Genomic DNA, 24,589 nt, shown 5'->3' with positions numbered 1-24,589 from the left:
CATCCCAATTTCCTTTGGTGTGGAGCTTGACATGACCAGCAACTTTAAGACACCTCAAAATGATTAAGCATAAGGTTGCTGGAGACATCAGAGACACTGTTCTTCATCTTTCAGCCCAAAAAAATACAAGTTTGAGTCCTCTTGAAAAGAAGCATCCGCCCTGCTGATTGTCCTTTAGCAAGACACTGAGTCTCTAAATGCCAAATGAGAAAACCTTCCTTCATGGAATCAGTCAAGCATCACAAATGTTGTGCTTTTCTTTCTTTCAGATTGAAGAACTAGAGAAGAAAATCAAGCTCATCTCACAGCGGCCTACATGCCATCCAGTGTTCATGCGATTCCTTAGGAGACTCCTGAAGGAAATACAAAGAGTTGGTTTGGTACGTGGTCATTTCACATGTCTTTTTGGCTATTGTCATGTGGCCTACTTTTGACAAAGATACTTCATCTGTTTTAAATGCGATATCCCTGATGTTTCAAGCTCCATTTAAATGTATTCAAACACAGTTCTGGTTCAATATTTAGATAGGGCCCAGGTGCACTTACAGCACATACAGTAGAAAATGGGGCCTGGCAATTTTACCACACCTGTCCCCTTTTCTCCCCAGCCCAGTGACTCCACGGACGCCCACTATGATGCCAAAATCAAACTGTCCAGACAAGACATGACAGAGATTCAGATGCTTCTGGAGGGTGAAGATAGCTGGAGAACAGGGGCTCTGGACAATGCCATCAGTCAGATTCTAGTGGATCTCAGACCACATGACTATGAGGCTTGGAAATGGCGTTTTGTAGACACATGTGGCGTGGAGCTTGATGAACTATTAAAAGTAAGCTCATTCATTAATCTGAAATCTTGTCTCTGTTATCTTCAGTCATGTGCTCGCCATCCCTTAGTTATGCTACTATAGGCCTAAACTGCCGGGAGGCTTCCCATGATGCATTGAGCTCCTCTCTCCTCCTCTCCATCTGTATGCATTCGTATCCCATTAATGCATATTACTAACTCGACATCTTCTCTCGCCAGTAGTTTTGTGCTTTCTTGTTTCTCTCCTCTCTTCTTCTGTCACTTTGAGCAGGTATTTCTGCCTCTGGAGCTGCAGAGTCTGGATCTGTGATTGTTGCTGCTCAACAACTGCAATTACAAATGTTATCATTAGTCTTATTACTATTATTATCATTATTATTCCTATCATTATCATTCCTGTTATTATTACTTTATTAATATTAATATTACCACTACCATTACATTACTATTATTATTATTATTATTATTATTATTATTATTATTATTATTATTATTATTATTTTAAAATTCCAAAATTCATCCTTTTTTGCATGTGTCTTAAGTGAAACTGGAGTGTGTGTTGCAAACTTGAGGACCAGGTTTTCTCAGAGGAAATTTACATCCTGGTGTACACTATATAGCATTCAAATCTGACTGAATTTTAAAATAATTAAAGCAGATTTCTCTGATTTTTTTTTTTTCCGCAGTACTCATACGAGAACATTTTGCCGCTTCACTGTCAGTGTATGTGTATGCACTTAAGTAACTGGGTTACAGGCTTTCTTCAGTAAACTGATTTCTTAAACATTGTGTAAACTAGAAACCTGGGTTTCTTTATCGGGGTTGGGATTAGAGAAACATTAGCTAGATTTCTCCTGGAGAAAAACGATTTCTTGACTGTGTGTGCACTCAAATGGGTTTCTAATGTGCTTTTCACTTGTATGCATGTAGATGACAAAGACTTCCGACCGGGAAAGTGTCCCAGTCATAGCAGAGTGGCAGAGGAGGAAAATGATTACTTCCTGCTGCCTGTATATGCAGATTCATATCAAACAGGTTACTACAGCGCATGCAAATGGTACCTGTGAAATTTGATTACCTGTCTAACCTGATATCTCTGAGTAACCTGTAAAAATAATGCATGTCAGCCAGCCATTACTGGCTTGTGAGTAGATCAAGATCACATACTTAAATTGGGACCTTCTTCACTAGTTAAGGACCAACCAATCTGCACTCTTATCCTCTAGTGTATAACATGCAGCACACGTCCAGAGACAAAAACAACAATCCATTGATCCCACGTGACCTGCAGTAGTGAGACATGACAAGTAGTCATAGCAGCAACAGAAAAATGTCTGCAATAAAAAGTTGTTTTCTATGTGATTGTTGAGCTTTTAACTTGAATGAAATGTAATAATAACACTTACAATCCAGCTGGCTAAGGTGGCCCACTTCTGTATGAATTTAAAATACTTTTGGTGTGTATTTTGTGTTACAGTTTTCTGTCTCGTGTAACCAGTCACGTTGTACTCTGTTCTCTCTGTTTGTGATCCAGATGTTGCTGGTTGTTCTGGTCATAGTGGCCATCATATGCACACAGTGGTGGTCAACAGTGTCCTGGTTCATGCAGTTCAGGAGACTGTTTGCTATCTCCTTCTTAATCAGTGTTGTCTGGAACTGGTTATATCTGTACAAGGTGAAGAAGACCTCTTTCAGTTCCCTTGCTCTTGTTTAGCTGTCATTCGGTGCCTTTTTGTTAGACAGATAAGTTTGTAATACCATTACTTTTGTTTGTTTGTTTTCAGACTGCCTTTGCTGACCACCAAAACAACATAGCAAAGATGAATAGCATCAATGAAAAATGCACAGGAATGAAGAAAATTGACTGGACTGATAGTTTGAAAGGTGAGTCAGTTACAATTGTGAACATAAATTACATATCGTCGCCCCTCCTGTAAAAACCATTTACATGAACAAATGTCAACTTTGAAAAAACAAAACTTGAGAAAACAGGCCTCTTTCCAGCTTTGGTACAATGCGTTTTTAATGTATTTATTCATCTTTAATCTTTCTGTTTATTTAACAAATTCAGAATCAACAAATTTGGAGATACATGATTTCCACTGCATAGCAATGATGTGAAGAATATTGTGAATATCTGAACTTCTTGTTAAACTCATTATGTAATTACATTATCGGTACTATCACCATGTTGAAGTTTATGTAAAAGCCCCCTGTTAGGGCCATTGATGTAAAATGAATTGTGGTCAGGTGTGTATCTTTCTGCTGCTTCATATATGGGTTGTGGTGCACATTTAATGTGCAAAATCTTTTGCAATGGTTTGCACTTATTTCTAGTCAGATGGCTTTTGCTTTCAGTGCTTAAGTTTTTCTTTGGGAGGATGCACTCTCTGCTACTGACAGGGATACCAGGCCTTTGAAGAAAGACGTTTATTTAGTTGCTTTCTTAGTTACCTCTGCTCTCTTTGGTTGTTTTCTTGCAGAATGGGTCAGAAGCACCTGGACTTTTCAAGATGACCCTTGTAAGAAATACTATGAAGTCCTCATGGTCAACCCCATTCTGCTGGTACCTCCAACCAAGGTAGGTCACTATGACGGCATGTATGGAAAACTTGACAGAATAATCACTATTACTATTAACTTTACTATTACTAAGATATCAAAACATAAAAGTGTCAAATGTTGCATTGCTGTTTTATTTTCCAGTTTTTATGCATTTATTTAGGAAATGGAATTAAGCATTTCACTCTCTCATATAAATTTTAAAATGATAACATCTTCCTAAACTATACTACTTTAAAATTGGTATTAGTTTTGAATGTCTGTATGGGTGTGGAAATGGCACATACAGTTAGTTACATTCTAAACATCCCTCTCTGTTTAGGCGTTCACAGTTACCATCACAACCCTCATCACAGAGCCGCTGAAGCACATCGGCCAGGGGATCAGTGAGTTTCTTGTAGCTCTCCTCAAAGATCTACCCGTTACCCTGCAGATCCCAGTTTTCCTCGCTGTCGTGCTCATCATTTTGGTAAGGACCCTTGATAAATGATCATTCACACTCATGCAAATAAATAAAATCAGACAATGCTTCTCTATACTGGTATATATATTTGACTCTTCTACAGGTATGCATGTATGGAAGTGTGCAGGCAGCCTTCCAGCACGGCATCACTGCACCTTTCCGCCGCATAAGGGATCCTACTCCTCCACCGCTGGAGCAACCGCGGCGTCACCTCCAGGAGATCGAGGACTATGAGCACTTAGCAGGAGGAGACGCGCCACAGCTTGCCCCGAGACACTTAGCCTATGATGGCAGATTAAACAGGAACCAGGTTCATCAGAGGCGGCACAACAGACCCAGAGAAGAGCGAGCCAAGGTGGATGTGGTGACAGTACGCACTGCCGAGGCTCCCTACAGTGAGGATGAGACGGATGCTGTGCTGCGTGAGGCAGAGCAGAATCTCTCTGCAGAGTCGGATTCAGAAAACCAAGAGGAGCTAGCAGGAGCGAGTGCTAGCAGTGTTGCTGCTAACAAATCAAAAACGACACCCGCTGAATCAGATTCATCTCAATCAAAGACTAAACCTCTGAAAGTGAAAAAAAACCTTTCTAAAGATGAACTTACTGGAGATGATGCAGCATCTAGAGCTCAGCCAGCAGCAAGGCGGCCTTCACAAACTGATGTTCAGGTGAGTTCTTCTTAAAATACATGAAAACAAAATCAAATTCATCTTACAAATATCTGACTTTAGACATACAATAATGTTTCTTAACTGTGATTAAACCCTTTAGTACCCTGTTTGTATGTTTTAATACTTCGGCATTTCACCTGTGCTAATGGGATGATGAATATTCACATGCGACATAAATTGGTAAATCAGTATTTAATAACGAGTTCATATTTTAATGTCACATTTTCATTTGGGTTTGATTTGTCCAGTGTTACTTTTGCATTTGGATGATAGCTGTTGAGCTTGTTGTGTGTGTGTGTGAATGTGTTCAGCCAGTAACCCGTGGATACATTTTATAAAAATCTCATGAAATTAATCTTGATTAAAATACGTTGTAACTACCAAATCGTTCTTCTCTGTAACCAGAAATATTTGGCTTTAAAGTGGTTGAATTCCACTGCATATTTAGTAAATGTAGTTTATGAATTTTTATTGCCATTTGAAGGCTTGTAGCAGCAAATAACATAACCCTTTATATAATGTAAGGCAACTAAATGTCAGTTAAGAAGATGTTTTTAAGGATTTTAGCCAATAATATACTTAATTCCTAAATCAATCTAATTAGTTTATTTTATTTGACATGTAGTGGCAAAGTTTTTTTTATTGGTTGAAATATCTGTAAATCTAAATATTTTATACTGTTTTATGAATGTATTTGCCCCTACAAGACATTTTTATTTGAACATGTAAGCATTTTTGTGTAATATATTTCTGATATAAATCCCTCACTGCAGGACCTGCAAGCCTCAGCAGAAGACAGAACCTCCTCTTTCTCACTGACCCAAGTTGAAACTGTCGGAGTTTCTGTTCAGGAGTCATCTGCAATATCAGCGGAGTAGACAGCTTCTACATCGGTCAAAGCTGGAAGATGAGCATCATCAGTGTTTGGTGCGTTTTTCTGGACTGTAGAGAGTTAATGTCTGAGTGACTTGTTTAAATGCGCATTACAAGGGTGAACCACCTCTGTGTTGCCAAATTACTTTATGTGCTGTGCGGTCAACTGAATGTGCCTTACCATGAGCAGTCAGTTTGGTGAATTTGCTCAATATTTCTTGAGGATTTCGGCTTAGCAGTATATCCTCAGTTAGAGGAGAGCAAAACGTTCAATAAACCACACAGTAGCCAGACTAAAAGAGTTTTAAACAGGAAACAACATTATTTACTTGATCTGTTGTCAGTGTGTTTTACCTATGGACAGGAATCATGGTGTTACAAACTAGGTTTGCCTAGTTTCATTGTAATAATAATGAAAGAATAATGTTTAATTATTACAATGATTAGACAATAACTTGTTTCAATTTTGAAGTTGAAAGACACATTTAGATTTTGTAATTTAAAAGGGATAAAAACTATTTCTTTATGCTGTCTTTTTACAAGAAGATATTTTTGTGGTGATTAATGGTTTGTATATAGAAGATTTGAAATAGTGATGCTGAAGTCATTTTTTTCTGAGCAGCAGTGCTACTTTCTTTCATTTTCTATTGGAAGAGGCTGAGACCATGGATGCTGACAACATGGTTGGGTGCAGTGGAAAAAGTGGATTTCATAAATTAATAAATCAATGTGTACATTACAAAAAGTATTAAATCAATAAAAAATATTTAATGGTCAGTGGAATTGTCTTACACAAAAGCACAAAATGTTGAAAATCTCTTAATAGTGAAATAGGCAACAATACTGAAAACTGCACCAATCAATCTTTCAGCTTGTGGTTTTGGCTGTCAAGTGCAAACATTACTGTTCTAGTTTACTTGGCTTCACACGGCTCTCCTCGTTCTCCTTTCTAGCTGCAGCAGCCAGCTGTTTTCAGTAAATAAGTTGTGACGAACCCAGTGTTCACTAACTGCTCACAACCAAGCAGCAGACAGACACAGCGACAAGCTGGTGAACATAGTGGAGCATTTAACAGCTAAAGAGGCAGATATTTCCCTCAGGAGTTGCTGAAGAGCAAAACAGCTGAAAGGAGAGTGAATATTGGACTTGTGTTCCTCAGGTGGCCAGGAACACAATCATTATGTGTACTGTATATGATATTTTATGATGCATTACTAACTGTGACCTTTGGAAGTAAATTATGTTTTAAATTGGGTATTTTGTTTCCACACTGTCAGTAATTATATTTATCAGTGGGTGACCATGAATTTGTTGTTCTGTCCAACGTGAAGTTACTGAGCTAAAATATAACATTCATACTGACCATCCTTTGAATTGGGATACATGATCTTTTGGAGACCTTATTTCTCGTAGCAAAGCTGGAGTAGACATCATGAATGTCTTGCTTTTGGATTCATGCAGAATACATTTTCCTCTCATCTGACCTTTCACACTCATCTGTCAGCACACCCCTATGAACACACCAGGAAGACAGCATTGATGCAATGCTTTAAAAGAGGTTTTGATGTCTATTATTACTGCATGTTTCACAGCCACAACCCAAAGAATATCCACACATCTCATTCCAAAATTTTAAATTGTATTAAACCCAAGTGTACCATTGAGACTGTCAGTGACAACTTTCACTGTTTATTTGACACTGCAATTCACAGCCACGTGTGTGCACACAAAGGGTTGGATTATGTTCCTTGCCTTTACTAGGGAAAAATGACACCTGAATGCCAAATTTCGTTCGCATTTCTCTTTAAAAAAAATGAAGGTGTTGAGGTTGATTTTAAGACATCAACCCACACTTCCTTTTGAGCAGTGTAGCCCCAAACAGATGTTAGTCAACCCATCTGAGGAGGGTTTTGTTTGTTAAATATATGGCCTGGGATTGGATTATGTCAGTGATGTTACAAATCGGGTACTTAACATTGCGGACAGGGCTGTAGCTACCACAGTCTGCAGTGAGGTCATTTCCTTGGTATTTTTCTGTGTATCTGGGAGTTTTTGCAAACTTGGGGGAGTTTACATTCCACAATTAAAAACAAACACTTGGTGGATGTGTTGCAGGCTGATTCCAGTAGTTTTTAGACTCAACGTATTTAAACATGACTACCTTTAGGCCAAAAATATAAAAGTTTTCCCCCACCAGAAAAATCCTAAAATAAATAAAACATAGAAAGCCAAATAATAACAATTAAGAAGTAGAGACTACATTGTTTTGTGTCGGGTCAAAATTTCCTGTGGACGTTTGGGTGATGTAGTCATTCTCATGTAACCTCAACAACAGCTGAAGAGCAGTAGAGATAAAGTATCTTAATATATCTTTAGAAGAGACCCATTTCGATCTTCTCAGTGACCCCTGGTGGCTTCCGGGCCGTAGATTGTGAACTTGCGTGCCGCCTGAAACTAATTTTCTGATTGGCTGACAGGAAGGTGCGTGGTAACACAGAAAACCCAGCTGAACTGACTTCTCTATGTAGTGAGTGTCCGTCTGTCAGCCTTTACGAGTACGTGGTATTCACGTGGATAATCAATCATGGAATTATTAGTTCGATATCTGGACAGGAGCAATTCAACTAGGTAAGACATTTCTTTTAAAGAAGAAGAAAAGAAGCTTAGTGGCATGTTTTCGACATTTTAAAACTTTATTAAGTGTTAAATAGTTAAAAAATGATGTTTCTGAAACATAATGTGTGAACCGAAGCACCGGATGTAGTTGCCAAAATTAACCTAAAGCTAATTTACATAACCTAGATGTTGTTGTCTTACACTAAAACAACAGCACCAGACATGCAACAGGCTTTAACATTCAGCAGAAAATAACGGAAAAATGTCTCATTTATCAAAACTCCTTAAGGTTAATTTCCAACAACAGTAAAAAGGAATACTAGGAGATTTGTACAATATCAGGGAGAGCCGGCGGGCGACAAACTGCTGGAAAATATTGAAAGTACACTCACTGAGCTCACCTTGGACTTAAACCCAAGCAGCACAATGAATGCAGGCAGTGTACTCAGTACATGGAGTTCTTCCTGTGATGAGATGACCAATCTGGTGCACTGAAAAACACAACTATTGCTCAAGTAAATTATCATGAATAGCTGCCTTCTCACGCTTTGACTTCTGTTTTTTCACCCTGTGTGCTATATTCTGGCCTCTTCATACTAGAATCAACTCTAAATTGAGAGCAGTTTATCAGTAGAACAGTTTTTCATTTTGTCTCCCAGCTCTAGCACGATATTACATTTTGTTGTACCTCTTTTTTTTTTTTTTTTTTTTTTTTTTTTGTTTCAGCTCTGTTATGACTGAAGACATTATCAAAGAGGAGAACTTGAGAGATGACCTGAGGTATTACTTCATGAGCCCTTGTGAGAAGTACCGGGCCCGACGACACATACCCTGGAAACTTGGGGTGCAGATTCTGAAAATCGTCATGATCACCACACAAGTACGTGCTGTAAGGTTTTATGTAGATTAGGAAAGACCTGGAAAGATCCACCCAGAAACTGCCTCATGGAGAGTGGAGTAAATGTAGGCTATATGAATTAGTGTTGATATTTAAGTTATAACAACTTTAAAGTCTCACAATGGGGAGACACACAGGGCCCTACATAATCTGAGTGTCTGTTTTGTTTTTTGTTTTTTTTTCAAATGAAAGATGATGAAATAAGTGAACCCCACCCATACTTCTGAGCCTGGCTCTTCTTGCTGTTGGCTGTGTGTAATGCTGATAATGAAGGAATTTGTAGTTATTTCTTCTTATGTTTCACCATAAAATAATTTCATTATTTCAGTAGTTGGAAAAAAAGTGCTGCAAAAACAAAACAGAAAAACTACCCCAAAAAACAGTAACTTCATTGATGTTTTACTCAAGATGTAAAATGACTACTTCAAAGTTCATCTTCATCTCTTCAAATGGACAAAGTCCAAATCAGTGTTGTAAGAGAAATATTCAAAAAAAGTATAAATTCTAAACAGGAATAAATGTACTTCATTGATTACTGCAAGCATTAACATGAAATAAAAATGTTCCCATTTTTCCCTGTTGTTTCCTCTGTAGCTCATCCTGTTCGGCCTCAACAACCAGCTGGTGGTGTCCTACAAGGAGGAGAACACGATGGCCCTCAAAAACCTTTTCCTGAAGGACTACAGTGGGGTGGATGAGGACGACTACAGTGTTGCTGTCTACACGCAGCATGGTGTCTATGACAGTCTGTTTTATGTCCTGGATCAGGCAAGTTCAACCCCCGCACCTTACACACTACCACTGCTGTTAAAAAAAGAAAAGTAATGGTTGTAATGTGGCGTTCAAGTCATATGGGATGGATGGTGGAGATGGAAAAGTGTTAACAACTTGTGAGTGTTCAAGATGGTTGTCTGATTGGTTGTGTGATGGGTAAAAGTACTGTACATTGACAATATATGACACTATATCCATTAGATTTGGGTTTGATTACCTTGAACAATGGACTGTTGTTGACCTGAGGCATCAGTGTTTGTTTGGTTTAATATACCAGAGTCGTAATTATGACTTTGATGTTGACAAGAACGCTATATACAAGTTGGAAATTGGTATTTAGGATAACTCTGATATTACTTGAATGCAGCCTTATTTCTAACAGTTAGTTTGAACTAAAGTGTCGTAGGTTTGAGTTTGCATTGTGCTTGAGTTGAGATTTTCCCTTTTCTTAGGTTATTGGGGTAGTTTTATATTTTACTACTGTTACACCACGATTAAATGAAAATGCAGCACTTTCAAAAATGTAAAAATAACAAGATTTCGATATTAAAATATGCAAAGAAAGCCTTTTATTATATGACTATATATTTTTTAGAATTTTGTAGGTCTGTGGTGTTTTTATATGATGATTTAGCTAACAAGGTGATTTTTTTTTTTGTTTTCTTTAATTTCATGGAGTGCGTCTACATGTGCACTAGTATCCTGGTTATGTGTAATGCATGTAAACATCAAATCACAGTCTCAGAAACATGGATGAGCCCTTATCCTTGAGGAATCAAGACACAATGTCATGATCATGTAAACAGGGATATGAATAATCACGTTTCTCATAACCCAAAACGCCATAACCCAAAAATGATCAGAACCAGGATAAGACTCAAAACTGGGATGCTAACGTTCATGTAAACATACTCAATGTAATTTGAACTATTCCACATTTTTCTGGTAATCCTGTAAAACCAGCCACTAAGGGAACTGCTACGTGTTTGTTTTTTTCAGTCACTTAATATTTTACCTTTTTGTGTGTGTGATACGGCAGTTTGAAGCTTCTCACCAACATTATGTAAATCACCCTGGGACTGTATGTTTTACCTGAGGCTTCTGATATTTATAGTACAGCCAGTTGGGCCGGCTCTCTGTGGGTCCCATCAGTTATGCTGAGGATGAAGACGACAAGCTGCTGCCTCTCATCATCTGTAAAGAGTACTACAAGAGAGGCAGCGTGGAGCCGTCAGACGAGGCTTATGATATAGACGCTCAGCTGGAGACAGGTGAGAGGAAACATTTCCTTTTTTGTAAAATGTTGTTAATTCTAGATACACAGTGTTCAAGAATTCAGAATTTTACATTTAAATGTTTTTTATTTTTTTTTATTTTTACAACCATTGTAATGGTAGAACCTGAATTACTAAATCACCTGTATTATGAGAAACAATATTCCGAGCAACCAGTAATATGAAGGGCAAGAATCAAAAGTTCCCTGAAAAGAAATATTTTTTTTCTGTTTCTCACTGTATAATTGTGGAAATATAAGTGTGTGTGTGGTTTACTGAATAGCAGAAATACAGAGGCATTATTTCCATGTCATATCAAACTGTTATATTGAAAGGAAATGTGTAAATGACAGTGTTCATTTTCTCACTCCGTTCGTCTCCTCTATCTCAGTTTGTATGTCACATGAACCAAAGACTGCAAACCAGTGGAAAATCCAGAATTCAACCTTTTTTGATCTAGACTTTTACAGGTATACATCACCCATCATTGTACTGTATATGGCTGAAGCTAATATAATTTACTTTTTATCTAATGTACATTTAAATCCTCCATTTTGCCTTTAGGCTGGTTGACCTCAAAATAACCTTCCAGCTGAAAGGAATCAACCTTCAGACAGTGCGTTCACTGGAGCTACCTGACTGCTACTCGTTCTACGTTACGGTATGGTTCAGCCATATTTTCTGTCATTGTACAATGAAGTGTACATAAGCAGGTGAAATCACACTTTTGATACTTTCCATCACTGAGAGATGTAGTGTGGACAACTTCAAGAGACTTTGACTGTTCACACTTTGTACAAATCGTCTCGTCCCTAGATAACATTTGACAACCAGTGTCACAGTGGAAAGGTGAAAATATTCCTGGACATCGACACTCAGAGCTGTGCATGCAGAGACTGGAAGATATCTGGGACGGGTAAGGTGTAGTTATCTAACCTAATTGAGAAATAAAAAAACTAATAATCAAAAACAAGACATAAAATAAACATGAGGAAAAACAGGACGGCTGTTTGTCTGCACTCCAATATAGCCAAAATGTACAGAAGTTAGCATGCAAATGCATATTTGTAATATTTACATATTATTTTTAATGAAGTTTCAAGGTTCAAAGGAATATTTTTATTTGTCTTGTGCTGAGGTACCAGAAAGCACCAACATTAGGGAATGAAGTTGAATTAGCAGTGTAATTAATGTGTGTCATGTCATTTAATATTGAAAACTTTCAGGCTGTGGTCTTTGGTAGGTCACTTGTAAATACTTCAATGCGATTATCTATAATTTATTTTTATGTACCGCATGTTCACCAAAATTCACATCTTCTGTATTTTTTAAAAAGTGGAAAACAAAAACTATTTGGGCCAAAAATGCAAATTCATTTTACTGTTGACTGTTACTGAGGCGTTTTCCTGTACACTTGTAGTTATCAGCAATGAGTGTGAGGGAGATAAGAGATGTAAGAGAGAAACCCTGTCTCTGTTTCAGCTCAGAAGAACACACACTATCTTCTGGTGTTTGACGGCTTCGTCATTCTCATTTGCCTCACGTCAGCTGTGCTGTGCACCCGCTCCATCATACTGGCTGTTCGGTTGCTCCAGGTCAGCTGTTCAGTCTTTGCTCACACTGTACAATGTCATACAGGGAATTGGTATTTATTTTTTTTGTCTCTGGTTCTCCGTCTGTCTATTTCTTTTATTTAGTGTCAGGTTGTTTGGAACTTTTCAGTCTTTATCACTTTCTTCTTCTTAAGCCAAATGTCACAATAAGCACAAAACATTCAAATTCACATTATTACTATTCAAATTCACATTATTACTAATCTAAAATATCATCCATATCACATCGTAGAAAAGGTTTCAGTCGTAAGTCAAGGAAGTCATTCTCTCGAGAATGACTTCCGGATGGGAGCCGAAACGTCTTGATTCTGAAAACAGTGTCCAGATGACTACGACTGAAACCTTTTCTACGATAGAACACTCCTGGACGAATGAGGGACTACACCATCCATATCACATGTAGACATGGATGACTTCCTCTTGTGTTTGGTACACAATCTGCAGGCATTTTGTCACTGGTATGATTATGTATCTAGAATTTACGTTTAGTCATCAGTTGATCTGATCTTTTTTCTATGAGACTGAATTTGCATTGGTGTGTTTTCAGAGATTCTCCAGATTCTTGCATGAGAACTACAATCATAAAGTGTGTGAGGATGACCAGGGGGAGTTTCTGAATGGCTGGTATGTGCTGGTCATTGTCAGCGACCTCTTGGCCATAATTGGATCCATACTGAAGATGGAAATACAAGCAAAGGTAAAATGAATCATGTACTTCGGGCTTAGAAGGTTAATGTATACTGACTTAGGTTACCACATGGGATACGTCAAATAAATGTAAAAGGAGAGGCAAAAATGTAAGAAAAGTTTTTGTACGGATCTACCTCTCTCCACACTGTTAAAAAAAAAAAAAAAAAAAAAAAAAGTTGCATAAAAAACATGGCTAGGGTTATCATCAGATCAGTCAGTATCATGGTCATGTGGAGCTAACTACATGTCATCACCTTTTGAGTTTACTTCCTGTTATTTATTAAGCAAATGAGAAATAAAATTCTGGGAGTGTGTCAGTGTCTGGTGGACTTTGGAGTGGAAAGACACTGTAAAGACCTGTTTTATTTTAACCTGACTGTCTGTCCTTTTTATGGCCACCATGTTAAGTGTTTACAACAAGCTTGATAGAAGTAGAAATAAATGCTTCCCTTAAACACACAATCCCCTGACTGAGGCTTTTGTTTTAGAGGAAAGCACTGCTGGTCTTCTGTTATGAGTTTTTAGTTTGCTGTTGACAGTGATTTGGAAATGCGCATATTGAATAGACCCTTTTCACAGCAGACATTTTGACTTGTCAAAGCAGGAAAAGCACAGGTGTAAATGATAACATTAACAATGGTTCCAAGTGTCCCAGTAAGCCATGTCAGTGAGTGAGCATGCACAATACCAGAGCCCTGGAACTGGCTCATCTAAATGGAATGCAGCCATAATTAATTTTATCAATCCCACCTGTTCCCTTTCCTGCTTTGACAAAGTCAAAATGTCTGCCATCTATAATGGGTCAAATTTGATTTTGGAGTATCTCTAGTATTCTCAAATGATAGCAAAATGTCCATAATTTGTCAACTCAAACAGGACAATGAAGAAACGATAAAAATAAAACAACTTGGAGAGCTACTTGCTCTAAAACTTGAAAATATTTGCTGTATCTGATTGGGGTGGTACCGTATAAGGATGCAAGGAACAAGGTATTTAGACCAGTTTCCTTCCGGAATCTGGTGGCACACAGGAAATAGCAGAATTTTATTTAACAAGGCAAATTTACTAAATGTATGTATAGTAGAGGAAAGTTTAGATTTAGACCTATAGAACTTTTTTTTAATGTCCTCATCGAGGTATTTGTGTTATAATTCTACAATATAAAAGCAAAATGTCACATTATGTTACACATTAGTTAACAATTGATAGAGTGCTCCTCTGATGCAGTTCCACATTGTACTTTAAGCCCTAATAAAATAATCCACGCAGATCATGTCACAATTTACCACCTGTTACAATTAAATCATACTTACAGCTGTGTAGATTTAAGTGAACTTAAAATGTTACTTTTCCTGACTGTGTTAAACCTACTCGGGTGGAGGTCGGGTGCTCGGGTGTGCCACCTTCACTAAAACCGAATACTTGCTAATCCTGCAGCGCTTCACTGAAGCTTGATTTCCTAGTAAGACTAAGAGCAAGCTGCTGTTTTTGTGATATTTTCCCCCCTCTCCTGTAGAGTCTGACCAGTTATGATGTGTGCAGCATCTTCCTGGGAACGTCTACATTAATGGTGTGGGTTGGTGTAATCAGGTACCTGGGATATTTCCAGAAATACAATGTGAGTCTGTGAACCTTTTTCTCTCATTGTACACGTCATTTCCTTGCACTCACCATGGACTATCAAGCTAGTTTCAGAGTGTCCTGTAAAGTGTGTTGTAGTAAATAGATTTAAATCTCTGTATGAGCAACATAACCAACCAACTGTGTGTAGAGAAGAGTCAGAGCCATTGTATCGATTAACTACAGTGGATGCTCTACAGTTAAATCAGTATATTAGAATCATTTTGACATTTTAACTTTTTACATTTTATTGGAAATTTTTAAGATGCACAAATTCTGATTACTGGTTTCAAAGTCAAATGTCTTTGACTATTCTTTTCATGATTCGGGTGTGGCCTAACAATTACTTCATGTCTCCATACTTCCTGTGTGTCAAGGTGTTAATTTTAACCATGAAAGCAGCCTTCCCCAAAGTCCTGCGTTTCTGCTGCTGTGCCGGCATGATCTACCTTGGCTACACCTTCTGTGGGTGGATCGTACTGGGCCCATACCATGAGAAGGTAACTCTCTTAACTGGTTTGAGGAGAGCAGAGGATATGGAGGCCTGAGGGTCAGAGATTAAGTGAGTTTATGATGGGCCAGTTGCTGGTCTGAATCCCTGCACTGGCTGTTCTTGTCAGGGGTGTGGGAAATTAGAGGAACTATCGAGGCTCTCTTCAGTGACTTTGCCCCTGTTTATTCCTGCAGAACTGCTGAGGCCACAAGAATAAGTTTGCATTAGGCAATGCCCAAATATGTATGTATGCACATCTTTAAATTGGCTGAAACAGCATTCTGTGACTGAACACAAGCTACCGTGTACAAGGTATTTTCTAAATTATAAAAATGTAAATAAATGTGCATCACAGTAAATGAATACAGCTGTTCTGTACCATGTTTACCCTATTTAAAAGAACTAATACAGATGAATAATGTTATGATCCCTTAAGTTCCAAATTGTTTCACTGCAACTTATCAGACTTTCTTCTATGGTTGTGTAGCTTTTTGAATTGCTGGTTCAACATTATGTGTTGGAAATTGAGGAAATGGGCAAAAATGGCCTTTGGCTTCCTTGTTGAGGAACAACTTCAGGTCATTTGCCTTTTTTGGTTGTTTTTTAAGACTCTGAATTTTCAACCACTAGGTGTCAGTATAGGATTTGTCCATGAAACATCCAGCTTCAATGAGAGTGGCTTTCTGTCTTTACGACCACATTTTGAAAATCTTAAACTGGAACACAAGTTCTTTCCATACACACACACACACACACGTACACACACTCACAGCCTTGTCTCTTTTTGAAACAACCACAGTATTTTGGGGGGATTTATTTCCTTTTTTATTAGACAGAGGACAGTGAAGAGGTGACAGGAAATAAGGGGTGAGAAATGGGGGATGATGTGCAACAAAGGCAGGACTCAAACTGGGGACGTTATGATTACATGATCAGCTTATAAGTTTTCACACCATTGCAAAAACTGCACAGGTTACAGTAAATAACTTTTGATTTTAAGCAATAAGAAAATAAGAAACAAAAAAAGAAACATGGTAAATGTTTTTGTATGCTCTGAAAACACAAAGTCAACAAATATTTTAACTGCCATCAGGGGACATTTGGACAGGGTAGACCACAGCTTGGATAGCAAGTGCCATCAGGGAAAAAATGTGTGTTTAGCTGTCCTCGCCCGTTAAGATAAATTATTTACGGAAGTCCGAACATGCAGTAGGCGTCTAAACAAGGCAGTGGTCATACTGTAGGAGAGACAGATGTGAGATAGACTGAGATCACCCGCTCTGGGCCAAGTGACATCTCACTGACCAAATGGAAATTTGTTGATAATCTTAAACTGAAGAGGACTACTACTAAACTACTGTAAATAAGTTTTTGACTGATTTTAAAGTGCATTTGTCAGGTCAGTTTACTTGAGGATGCACATAATTCATGCACTATAACTCGACTGGCACACGTGAGAAGAATCATATCGAATATTAATGTGTTTGGTTTTTTTTTTTTTTTACAGCTTTTCATTTGTAAATAGCACCGATTTGTATCGTAAATGGTGCACACGATTAGTTGTTAAACGCACTTATGCTTCCATATCCAACCCACAAGAAAAGTACAACATTAGTATCACATTAACTGCAGTTTTCATTTCAAGTCAGTGGAGGTGAAAGGGATTTGAACTTCACTGCAGTTAAGTAAAACAGGTTTCACTTCCCTGTATGTCCAACATTGCAGTCAACTGAAACTTGGTCACGGTATTTACATTGCGGCAGCTGGGGGAGTCCCCCCTGTAGTGTGCTGTCAGCCCTTCCAGGCACCTCTGTGTATTTACTGTAAGAATAAACAGAGGATGTTCTAGGACTTGCCATCCCACACGTCTTCAAGTGCTGTGCTTTGGATCCATACTGTTGCAGTGGGATGTTTGTTTTTAGATACTATCACATTCTGGGGGAACTTGGCTTCTTTCATAATTTTCGTGTCTCTCCCTTTTAGCCATCTTTCTTTGTTTGCCTTTCTGTCTTTATTGTTCCACCTCTATCAACCATCATGCCTCTGTTGGTCTTCTGCACCTTCTTTTCCTTCTTTGTAACCCTGTCTCTGTAAGGACCAACATTTCTGTGTTGTGCAAGTGCTGTTTAAAAAAAACAGAAATTATGTTAAATCTACAGTCCAAAGATGCTTATTGGAAAATGTACAGCATAGAGGCACAAAATAGTTTTTTAAACTGGGTGTACATGTTGTTTACTTGAACGCATTTCTCAGTACTTTTGCATGTCTCGTATATTAGTACTAGTAATCTGAAATAACGCACTCTCCAGTTGTTTTAGTTTATGGCTCCATCCCTCGTCTTGTGGTTCCCAACCTTTTTTGGCTTATTACTAGATCGGAAATTATTGTTTGTTTGATTAATCAATTAGTTGATCGGCAACTATTCTGATAATTGATCAACTGTTTATTTTAAGCAAAAATGACAAACACCCAAGTTCCATCTTCTCAGTTGTGAGGATTTTCTGCTTTTTGTCTTATCTTTGTTTTAACTTGATAACATCACCTTGGTCTTTTGAAAATTGTGATTTTTTTTTTTTTGTTTTGTTTTGTTGTTTGCCATTTTCCAACATTTTACAGGCCAAATGATTTGATAGAAAAACATTCTAATGAAACTAATCGTTGCAGACCTACTTGTGACCCCTTAAAATGAAGCTACGTCTACATGCTATCCCTCGTCACAGGTTGTAAATGTCACTGAGCCTTGGCCAGTTCAAACAAAAAGTAGTTTCTTTTTATTTAAAAACTTTTTAGTGGCCTGAAAATGTAAACAAATGTTTAAAAATTCCTAAGCAAAAATAAGAGATTAGGAAAAAAATCTTTTCTGCTTTGTTATCCTGTTTATCATCTCCGAACTCCTCAGATTTATCTTGATTCACTGCACTTGTGTTAACTGTTCATAGCATTTGCTACTCTGATAAAATCCAATTTCGTGTCCGCTCTTGCATCTCTCTAGTTTGAGGGCCTGAGTCGTGTAGCAGAGTGTCTGTTCTCCCTGTTGAACGGCGACGACATGTTCACCACCTTTGCCCAGCTGAAGGACAAAAACACTTTGGTGTGGCTCTTCAGCCGGGCCTACCTCTACTCCTTCATCTCGCTGTTCATCTATATGGTGCTCTCGCTCTTCATCGCCCTCATCACCGATGCCTACGAGACCATCAAGGTACTTCTGCTCTGGTTTTGGTGAAATGAAAGCTGTGGCACTTTATAACTTCAACTTTATTAGAAATATTTCACAGTACTCCCCTCACTGTTTGAGATGTGATCTCTGGGATGAGCTATTATGAAAATATCAATGACCACTACTTGCCACTATACAGGAATGCAAGTTAACAATTACTAGATTAATCCATTAGTCGATTGACAGAAAATTTATCTACAACTATTTTTATATTCAAACACTCTGGTTCCAGCAATGCAAATGTGAGGATTAGCTGCTAGTCTTTGTCATATATGAAAGTAAACTGAATATCTTTGGGTTTTGGACTGATGTTTGAATAAAACAAGGATTTTAAAGATGCTACCTTGGGCTTTGGGAAATTGTAATTGGCATTTGTCATTATTTTGATTTTATAGGCAAAAAATAAATCAACTAATCAAAAAATAATCAGCAGATCAATAAATAATGAAAATAACACCCTTAATGCAAATGTAGCTGTTATTAGATCATTAGAATTAGTCTGGAATTAGGGACAGTTCACCCCAAAATCAAAAATACATATTTTTCATCTTACCTGTAGTGCTATTTATCCATCTAGATTATTTTGGTGTGAGTTTTGGTGATATCGGCCATAGAGATGTCTGCCTTTTTTGAATATAATGGGACTATATGGCACTCGGTGTGTGGTGCTCAAAGCGCCAAAAATACATTTGAAAAACTCAACAGCAATGTCTCTTTTACTCACTTGACCCGGTTACTCAAGATAATTCACAGATTTGTTGTGAGCAGTTTCATGTAGGAACTATTTTCTTTCTACCGAACTACACCCAACCGTATTACCGTGCAGAAGGAAGCGTGCATCTACTCATCTTGTGGAGATTAGTTTATACCTAACCGATACTGCTAGCTCAGCTAGCAGCACTGAGCTAGTTAAAATTATAGCTCAGCCGAGGAGGACGCCATTAATATTTACATCCTGCGCTGTCATGAGCACGAGCCTCTCGTCCATGAGTAGATGCCCGCTTCGTTCTGCGCAGTGATGCTATTGGTGGGTGTACATTGGTTGAAAGAAAATAGTTCCTACGTGAAACTGCTAACAACAAGGTCTGTGGATTATCTTAAGTAACCGGGTCATGATTTCTGGAAAGGAACATTGCTGTTGAGTTTTTCAAATGTTTTTTTTTTTTTAGTTGGCGCTTTGAACACCACAAGCCAAGCGCCATCTAGTTTGAGAGAAGGCAGACATCTCTATGGCCGATATCTCAAACTCAGCAACTCACACCAAAACAATCTAGATGGAGAAATAGCACTACATGAAAGATGACAAATATGTATTGTCGATTTTGGGGTGAACCGTCCCTTTTTAATCTTTAAAGTCTAGTATTAGGAAAAAAAGGTATATTGTTTTTAATTGTTGCATTCCTTTGTGTTCGTACCAACAGAACTATCAAAAAGAAGGATTCCCATTGACGGACCTGCAGAAGTTCCTCAGAGAACAGAAAGATGTTGCAGAGGAGAGCAGTCAGACAGATGTTCACATCAGACAACCTGTGTTCTGCTGCTGCCAACGGTATGACGGTGTTTACAGTCATGATGCTTTAATAATACTTAACCTTTTATTCACACACTCTGCTGCATGCACAGTCACACCTGGAAGCTGCACTGTACAAACATGACTTCTCATCACTGAAACGTGTGTGACGTCATGGTTTAAATGTGTTGCCCAAGAGCAGTGTGTTCGTTGGAACCTTAACATTGACTGAAAATACAATAAGAGATGTGCTACTAGCTGACAACCTGCTCAGTCATCTTGTCACGCGACAGTAAGGCGGTTGATTGACAGTTGATTTCTTTCTTTGATCGGTTCTATAGTCGTGGAAAAAGGTATCCCCGATTATTCTGCCACCTCATGCCTAAATGTGTTGACAGTCATTTTAAGTTCTTTACTTTCACAGAAAGTTTAGTCAAGTTATCGTCTTTGATTGATAAAATCAGTCTATGCTAAAAATTGCTCTGATATACTTCAACCGAGGGGTAAGTGATTAATCGACTAATCATTGCAGCTCTACAAAGATGTACCAGGTGTTTTTCAGGCAGGTTTTAAGGACCGGATATATAGCAGTTTGATTTAGAGACCAGTCAACAATACAGAGGAGCAAAACTGAGCTTTCTTATAAGAACATATCACACAATATTACATAAATGTGTTCTGAGTAGAAAACTCAGTTTGCTTTGCTTACACCTTGTTGCTACAACAAGACGTCGTATTTCTCTGTACGTCCCTGTTTTCTGCTCATTCCTTTTCTATGAACCAATCTCTATCATCATCAGCAGGCAGCAGACTGGAGCGGAGTTTCCTCCACGCTGTGGTTTGGCTCACTCTTACGTGGTGTGAGAGCAATGAAATTAGTGGTGGGAGCTATGCAGACACACCCAGTGATGGGCTGATTACAGAGAAACTGAGGCCGTACACTGGGAAGAACCCCCCTCTTCCACCCCCCAGCCATCACTCCCTCTGTGCTGTGTTGCCTCCAGGATAAACAGGCTACAGTTAAGACTCAGCCAATTGAGCCAGTGTTTAGTTGGGAAGAGTTATTTGATTCAAGCGTGATGGATGAAAGTTTAACTCCAGTTGCCTTTTTAATGTGGTGTGCAGTATATTTCAATGGCTCTCTGGTGTGCGTGTGTGTTTTTTGTTTTGTAGAAGGACTAAACACTGTATCCTCTTTTTCTTCATCACTTTCTTAATCTCCTTTTGTAATCTGATGACGTTTCTGACAATTTTTTATATATATATATATATATATATATATATATATATATATATATAAAATGAATTGCACTTCTCACGTTTTATTTCACCACGTCCACGACGATTTCCACAACTTGGTGCTTTTTGAAAAGTCAGTGCTTCCTCTTTAACTGTCCATTTCTACCAAACAGAAAAGTGACAACGTTTAAACAAAAGCAGCACTTCACCATGCTGTGGTGTCATACTTTGGCTTTTGGTTCTGCATTCTTAAAGATTCCTAAACTTTTCAATATATTATTCAATTTCCCAGTTTTGGATCAATTAGATTTATATTCAGTGATGATTACCTATAAACAGACACCAGGCCTGGTTTCTGTAGCCATCACCATTCTTCCACTTAAAAAGCACAAGTCCATTTTAAGACTGAGTGCAAAAAGATGTTGTTTATCCCAGAGAAGCAACTGCTGTAGCCATTTGTATAGAATTGTGCAGTGTTTGCTGTCAGACTATTATTTACTGCAAGCCAGAGGCCCAAATGTTTGTACACACTGTTAAAAATAATGTTGAGCCATGTAATCAGTGGAAAAGAACTGAATACATTAAAGATGGAAATGTTTTCTTTGCTTTTTCTTACAGTATGTAAATATTAGTTTTTCCTTTCAGGTCTTTTTCATCATTATTGTTTTACCAGACATTAACACTCTGCTGTCTTTCCTGCGTGCTCCACAGCCATTTTCTATCACAGAGCCATCCAGTTTTCCCGCTCTGGATGCCTGAGTGTTTAAGGAAGTTTAGTCTCAGTTACAGAGCCATTATGTAATAATGTGTAATAGTGCAACGTAATTCAAGACTGACAACTGAATATGCATCTTCTCTGTGGAGAGGAGCGTGAAACTGCCGGTGGCCTTTTTAGAGTTTTGTTTTAGTCATTAGGAGTGCTCTTGACAAATTACACAGATTCAGTAATTGCAGTCATTTGCAGCCTCTGACCTGACCAAATGCCATTTTTACGAGTATCTTTGTCTCACTGTGCTCACAAAAATTAGATCAGCGTTCTTAGCAAACATGTTAATGTCTTACTGGATGAAATTTCATCTACATACAATTAGCCTCTTCCTGCTGTTATCGTCCTCTACTGCAGTAAGCTATCTTGTTTGGAAAGCAAGTTGAGAAATAAGAGTTACCCTTCATTTGGATTTAAAACTTATTACCAGTATTTCTAGTTTGTCAGCTGAAATAATGTATTGTGGCTCAAGTCTTAAGTTGAATGGACACGTATGGAGAAGGTTGTAACTGTCACTGACACAAATATTTACCTGATAAATGTCTTAAGACTTGAATGTATCTGCTGCAATTCATAAATTGTGTGTGATTACACTGTACAATAAAGCAGCCTAACCAAAGAGTGGATATTATGTTTGACAAAGGGAGTGCTAAGCTGTGCATAGAAGCAATGTATAAATACAATAAAACCTAAAGTTGAGGCAGTTTTGCTTTCCAAGAGAATGATTGGACACAACTTCCTTGCTCTCTGTGAAATGCATTCACATCCTCAAACAGCTACAGCAGTTTGTGGAACAGAGAGTCTGAGACTCAACCCATGCAGCAGTAAAATGTGCTGCTTATGGGAGATCATAAAGATGAAGGGAAAAAATGTCTAATCGTTTACAGATTTGATGCAACAGGAACATAATTTGCTGTTTCTTTTGAGAGCAAACAGCCAAACACCAAGTGTTCAAGACACTTGGTGACAAGGCTATCATTTTCAACGTGCTTGTTTGTGCGTATCCGTTCTGAGAATAAATCCCCCAGTCACCAGAAATCCAGACCACTTTCTGCATCCCTTCATTGTCTCTTTGTGTCAGGGCCAAACCTGCATGCAGGTGGAAGCCCAGAGAATAAACAGGCATGTTTGTGCAGGTTTGACGTCAAGGAATTGACTCTAATGATCTGTGTAGAGGATTATTTCAAAACAACAGTTTAAAAAAAAAAATAAATTTTAACATGACTTCAGAGAAATCTCACCGGTCTGAACAAGCAGCTACTGAATAGAAATTCCAGTGACATTTGCGACATATTGGATATGACATCGCAAAACAAATGACTCACAATCTAGGATAGTAGTTTCCCAATGAACCAGTTTAGTTGTTTTTTGTGTTATCACTGTCAATCAAATCTTATCAGTCCTAATGACGCAGGGGCCTATTTCACCAAATCTGCAACATGCAATTTGCAACATGAGAGAATTTTCTTTCACATTAATTTTGACGTTTCACTAATCAAAACAAATGCAATGGTAATGACCCATACATAAGCATGCAAGAGCCCTGTGGATAGGGATGGAATGATATACGATTTTATCGGGATTAAAAAAAAACACTCAAGTTGATCGTGGTGAATTTCCATTTTCTTGAATATCCCCACATGAGTGACTTGAAAAGCCCAAGGCCAATGCAAGTTGGACTTTATTTTTGTTAAACTATCATTCCTGTGTCAGGGGTAAATTACATATACTTATGCAACTGATGAAATTGTTGTCTATACCATTTGACATTATGGTAGAGAAGTGAAAAAGAGCCCGAGATTTAAGCATATTTTGATGATTATTGGGATAATATCGTGAATCACAATTATTTTGGCCAGGATAATCGTGACATGAAATTTTCATATCGTCCCATGCCTACCTGTGGAAATCATTAAATGAGCTTCAATTTGTAAGCTTCATTTAATGACCTAAAGTAGAAAGCATGTATGTTTGTCTGTATATGGTGGTGTTGATGAAACATTGGATGTCTCATGCTTCATTTTGCATGTTGTTGGCAGAGTTCCTGAAAATGATGATGTCATATTGATCAGCTGACCGCTGTTCCACCTCCAGATAAGACTGTTCAGGGAAGAGGAGGATCATGGGAACAGGATTTCACACGTCTGATACAGACTTCGAGATCAACCGATCTACTGCAAAATCCTGGATTTACAGTTCCTGAAGAAAGATTCTGTGAGGCGCAATATGAAACGCCAAAGAAGTTGCCTCTCTTGAAACTGGAGCTTGAGCCAAAGAGTTTGAACTGGAAACAAAAAGGATTCATAACAGTATCTACTGGAGTTCAGGATACTGTTGAGAAGTTTACATGGCCTTTTTAAGGTCTGCACATGCATTTAGTTGCAAAGAACTGTGTTTTCTGCATTTGACTGTTGCTGCAAACACTGATGCTATGTAACATTATGCAGTGCTAGATGTAATGTATTTGTCAAGTGTAGTAGTAAAGCTAATCTTTTGATTTGTC

General features: G+C 38.1%; 2 protein-coding genes across 12 annotated transcripts in view; both read left to right on the top strand.

Annotated features, from left to right (window-relative positions):
- Window positions 1-6,750, top strand: part of clcc1 (chloride channel CLIC-like 1) — a 12,684-nt gene extending 5,934 nt beyond the window's left edge. For 5 of the 6 annotated variants that reach the window (XM_044200043.1, XM_044200044.1, XM_044200042.1 and 2 more), the window contains 8 exons: window positions 270-380; window positions 609-830; window positions 2,343-2,483; window positions 2,593-2,692; window positions 3,292-3,389; window positions 3,693-3,839; window positions 3,937-4,500; window positions 5,277-6,750. In XM_044200043.1, coding sequence (XP_044055978.1) covers window positions 270-380; window positions 609-830; window positions 2,343-2,483; window positions 2,593-2,692; window positions 3,292-3,389; window positions 3,693-3,839; window positions 3,937-4,500; window positions 5,277-5,381 — 1,488 coding nt within the window. In that variant the 3' untranslated portion in view covers window positions 5,382-6,750. Of the gene's footprint in view, window positions 1-269; window positions 381-608; window positions 831-1,738; window positions 1,844-2,342; window positions 2,484-2,592; window positions 2,693-3,291; window positions 3,390-3,692; window positions 3,840-3,936; window positions 4,501-5,276 lie in introns of all 6 variants that reach the window. The other variant, XM_044200041.1, reaches the window with a different exon arrangement.
- On the top strand, window positions 5,292-24,589 carry mcoln2 (mucolipin TRP cation channel 2). Of its 6 annotated transcripts, none has more exons than XM_044200050.1 (14): window positions 5,292-5,430; window positions 8,719-8,872; window positions 9,485-9,658; window positions 10,779-10,935; window positions 11,330-11,408; window positions 11,503-11,599; window positions 11,755-11,854; window positions 12,421-12,533; window positions 13,099-13,248; window positions 14,758-14,859; window positions 15,239-15,361; window positions 18,347-18,553; window positions 19,993-20,120; window positions 20,882-21,918. In XM_044200050.1, the coding sequence occupies exons 1-14, from the start codon at window positions 5,411-5,413 to the stop codon at window positions 20,943-20,945; spliced, it is 1,668 nt and encodes a 555-aa protein (XP_044055985.1). In that variant the 5' UTR covers window positions 5,292-5,410; the 3' UTR covers window positions 20,946-21,918. The 6 variants fall into 6 exon arrangements, with proteins under 6 accessions (XP_044055985.1, XP_044055987.1, XP_044055986.1 ...); XM_044200052.1 differs by lacking the exons at window positions 5,292-5,430; window positions 20,882-21,918 and adding exons at window positions 7,850-8,004; window positions 24,181-24,589; XM_044200051.1 differs by lacking the exons at window positions 5,292-5,430; window positions 20,882-21,918 and adding exons at window positions 7,850-8,004; window positions 24,126-24,589.

The sequence above is a fragment of the Siniperca chuatsi genome, linkage group LG6 (genome assembly GCF_020085105.1).
Source record: "Siniperca chuatsi isolate FFG_IHB_CAS linkage group LG6, ASM2008510v1, whole genome shotgun sequence".
In the NCBI taxonomy this organism is placed as follows: domain Eukaryota; kingdom Metazoa; phylum Chordata; class Actinopteri; order Centrarchiformes; family Sinipercidae; genus Siniperca; species Siniperca chuatsi.
This window is presented reverse-complemented; position numbering and strand designations above follow the sequence as displayed.

What these genes read in the sequence shown, in the direction of transcription:
- mcoln2 (XM_044200047.1), top strand. Translation starts at nt 7,961, where the DNA reads ATGGAATTATTAGTTCGATATCTGGACAGGAGCAATTCAACTAG. An exon ending in GCTACTCGTTCTACGTTACG is followed by an intron (nt 11,600 to 11,754) that starts GTATGGTTCAGC and finishes TCTCGTCCCTAG; the next exon opens with ATAACATTTGACAACCAGTG. An exon ending in AGATGGAAATACAAGCAAAG is followed by an intron (nt 13,249 to 14,757) that starts GTAAAATGAATC and finishes CCTCTCCTGTAG; the next exon opens with AGTCTGACCAGTTATGATGT.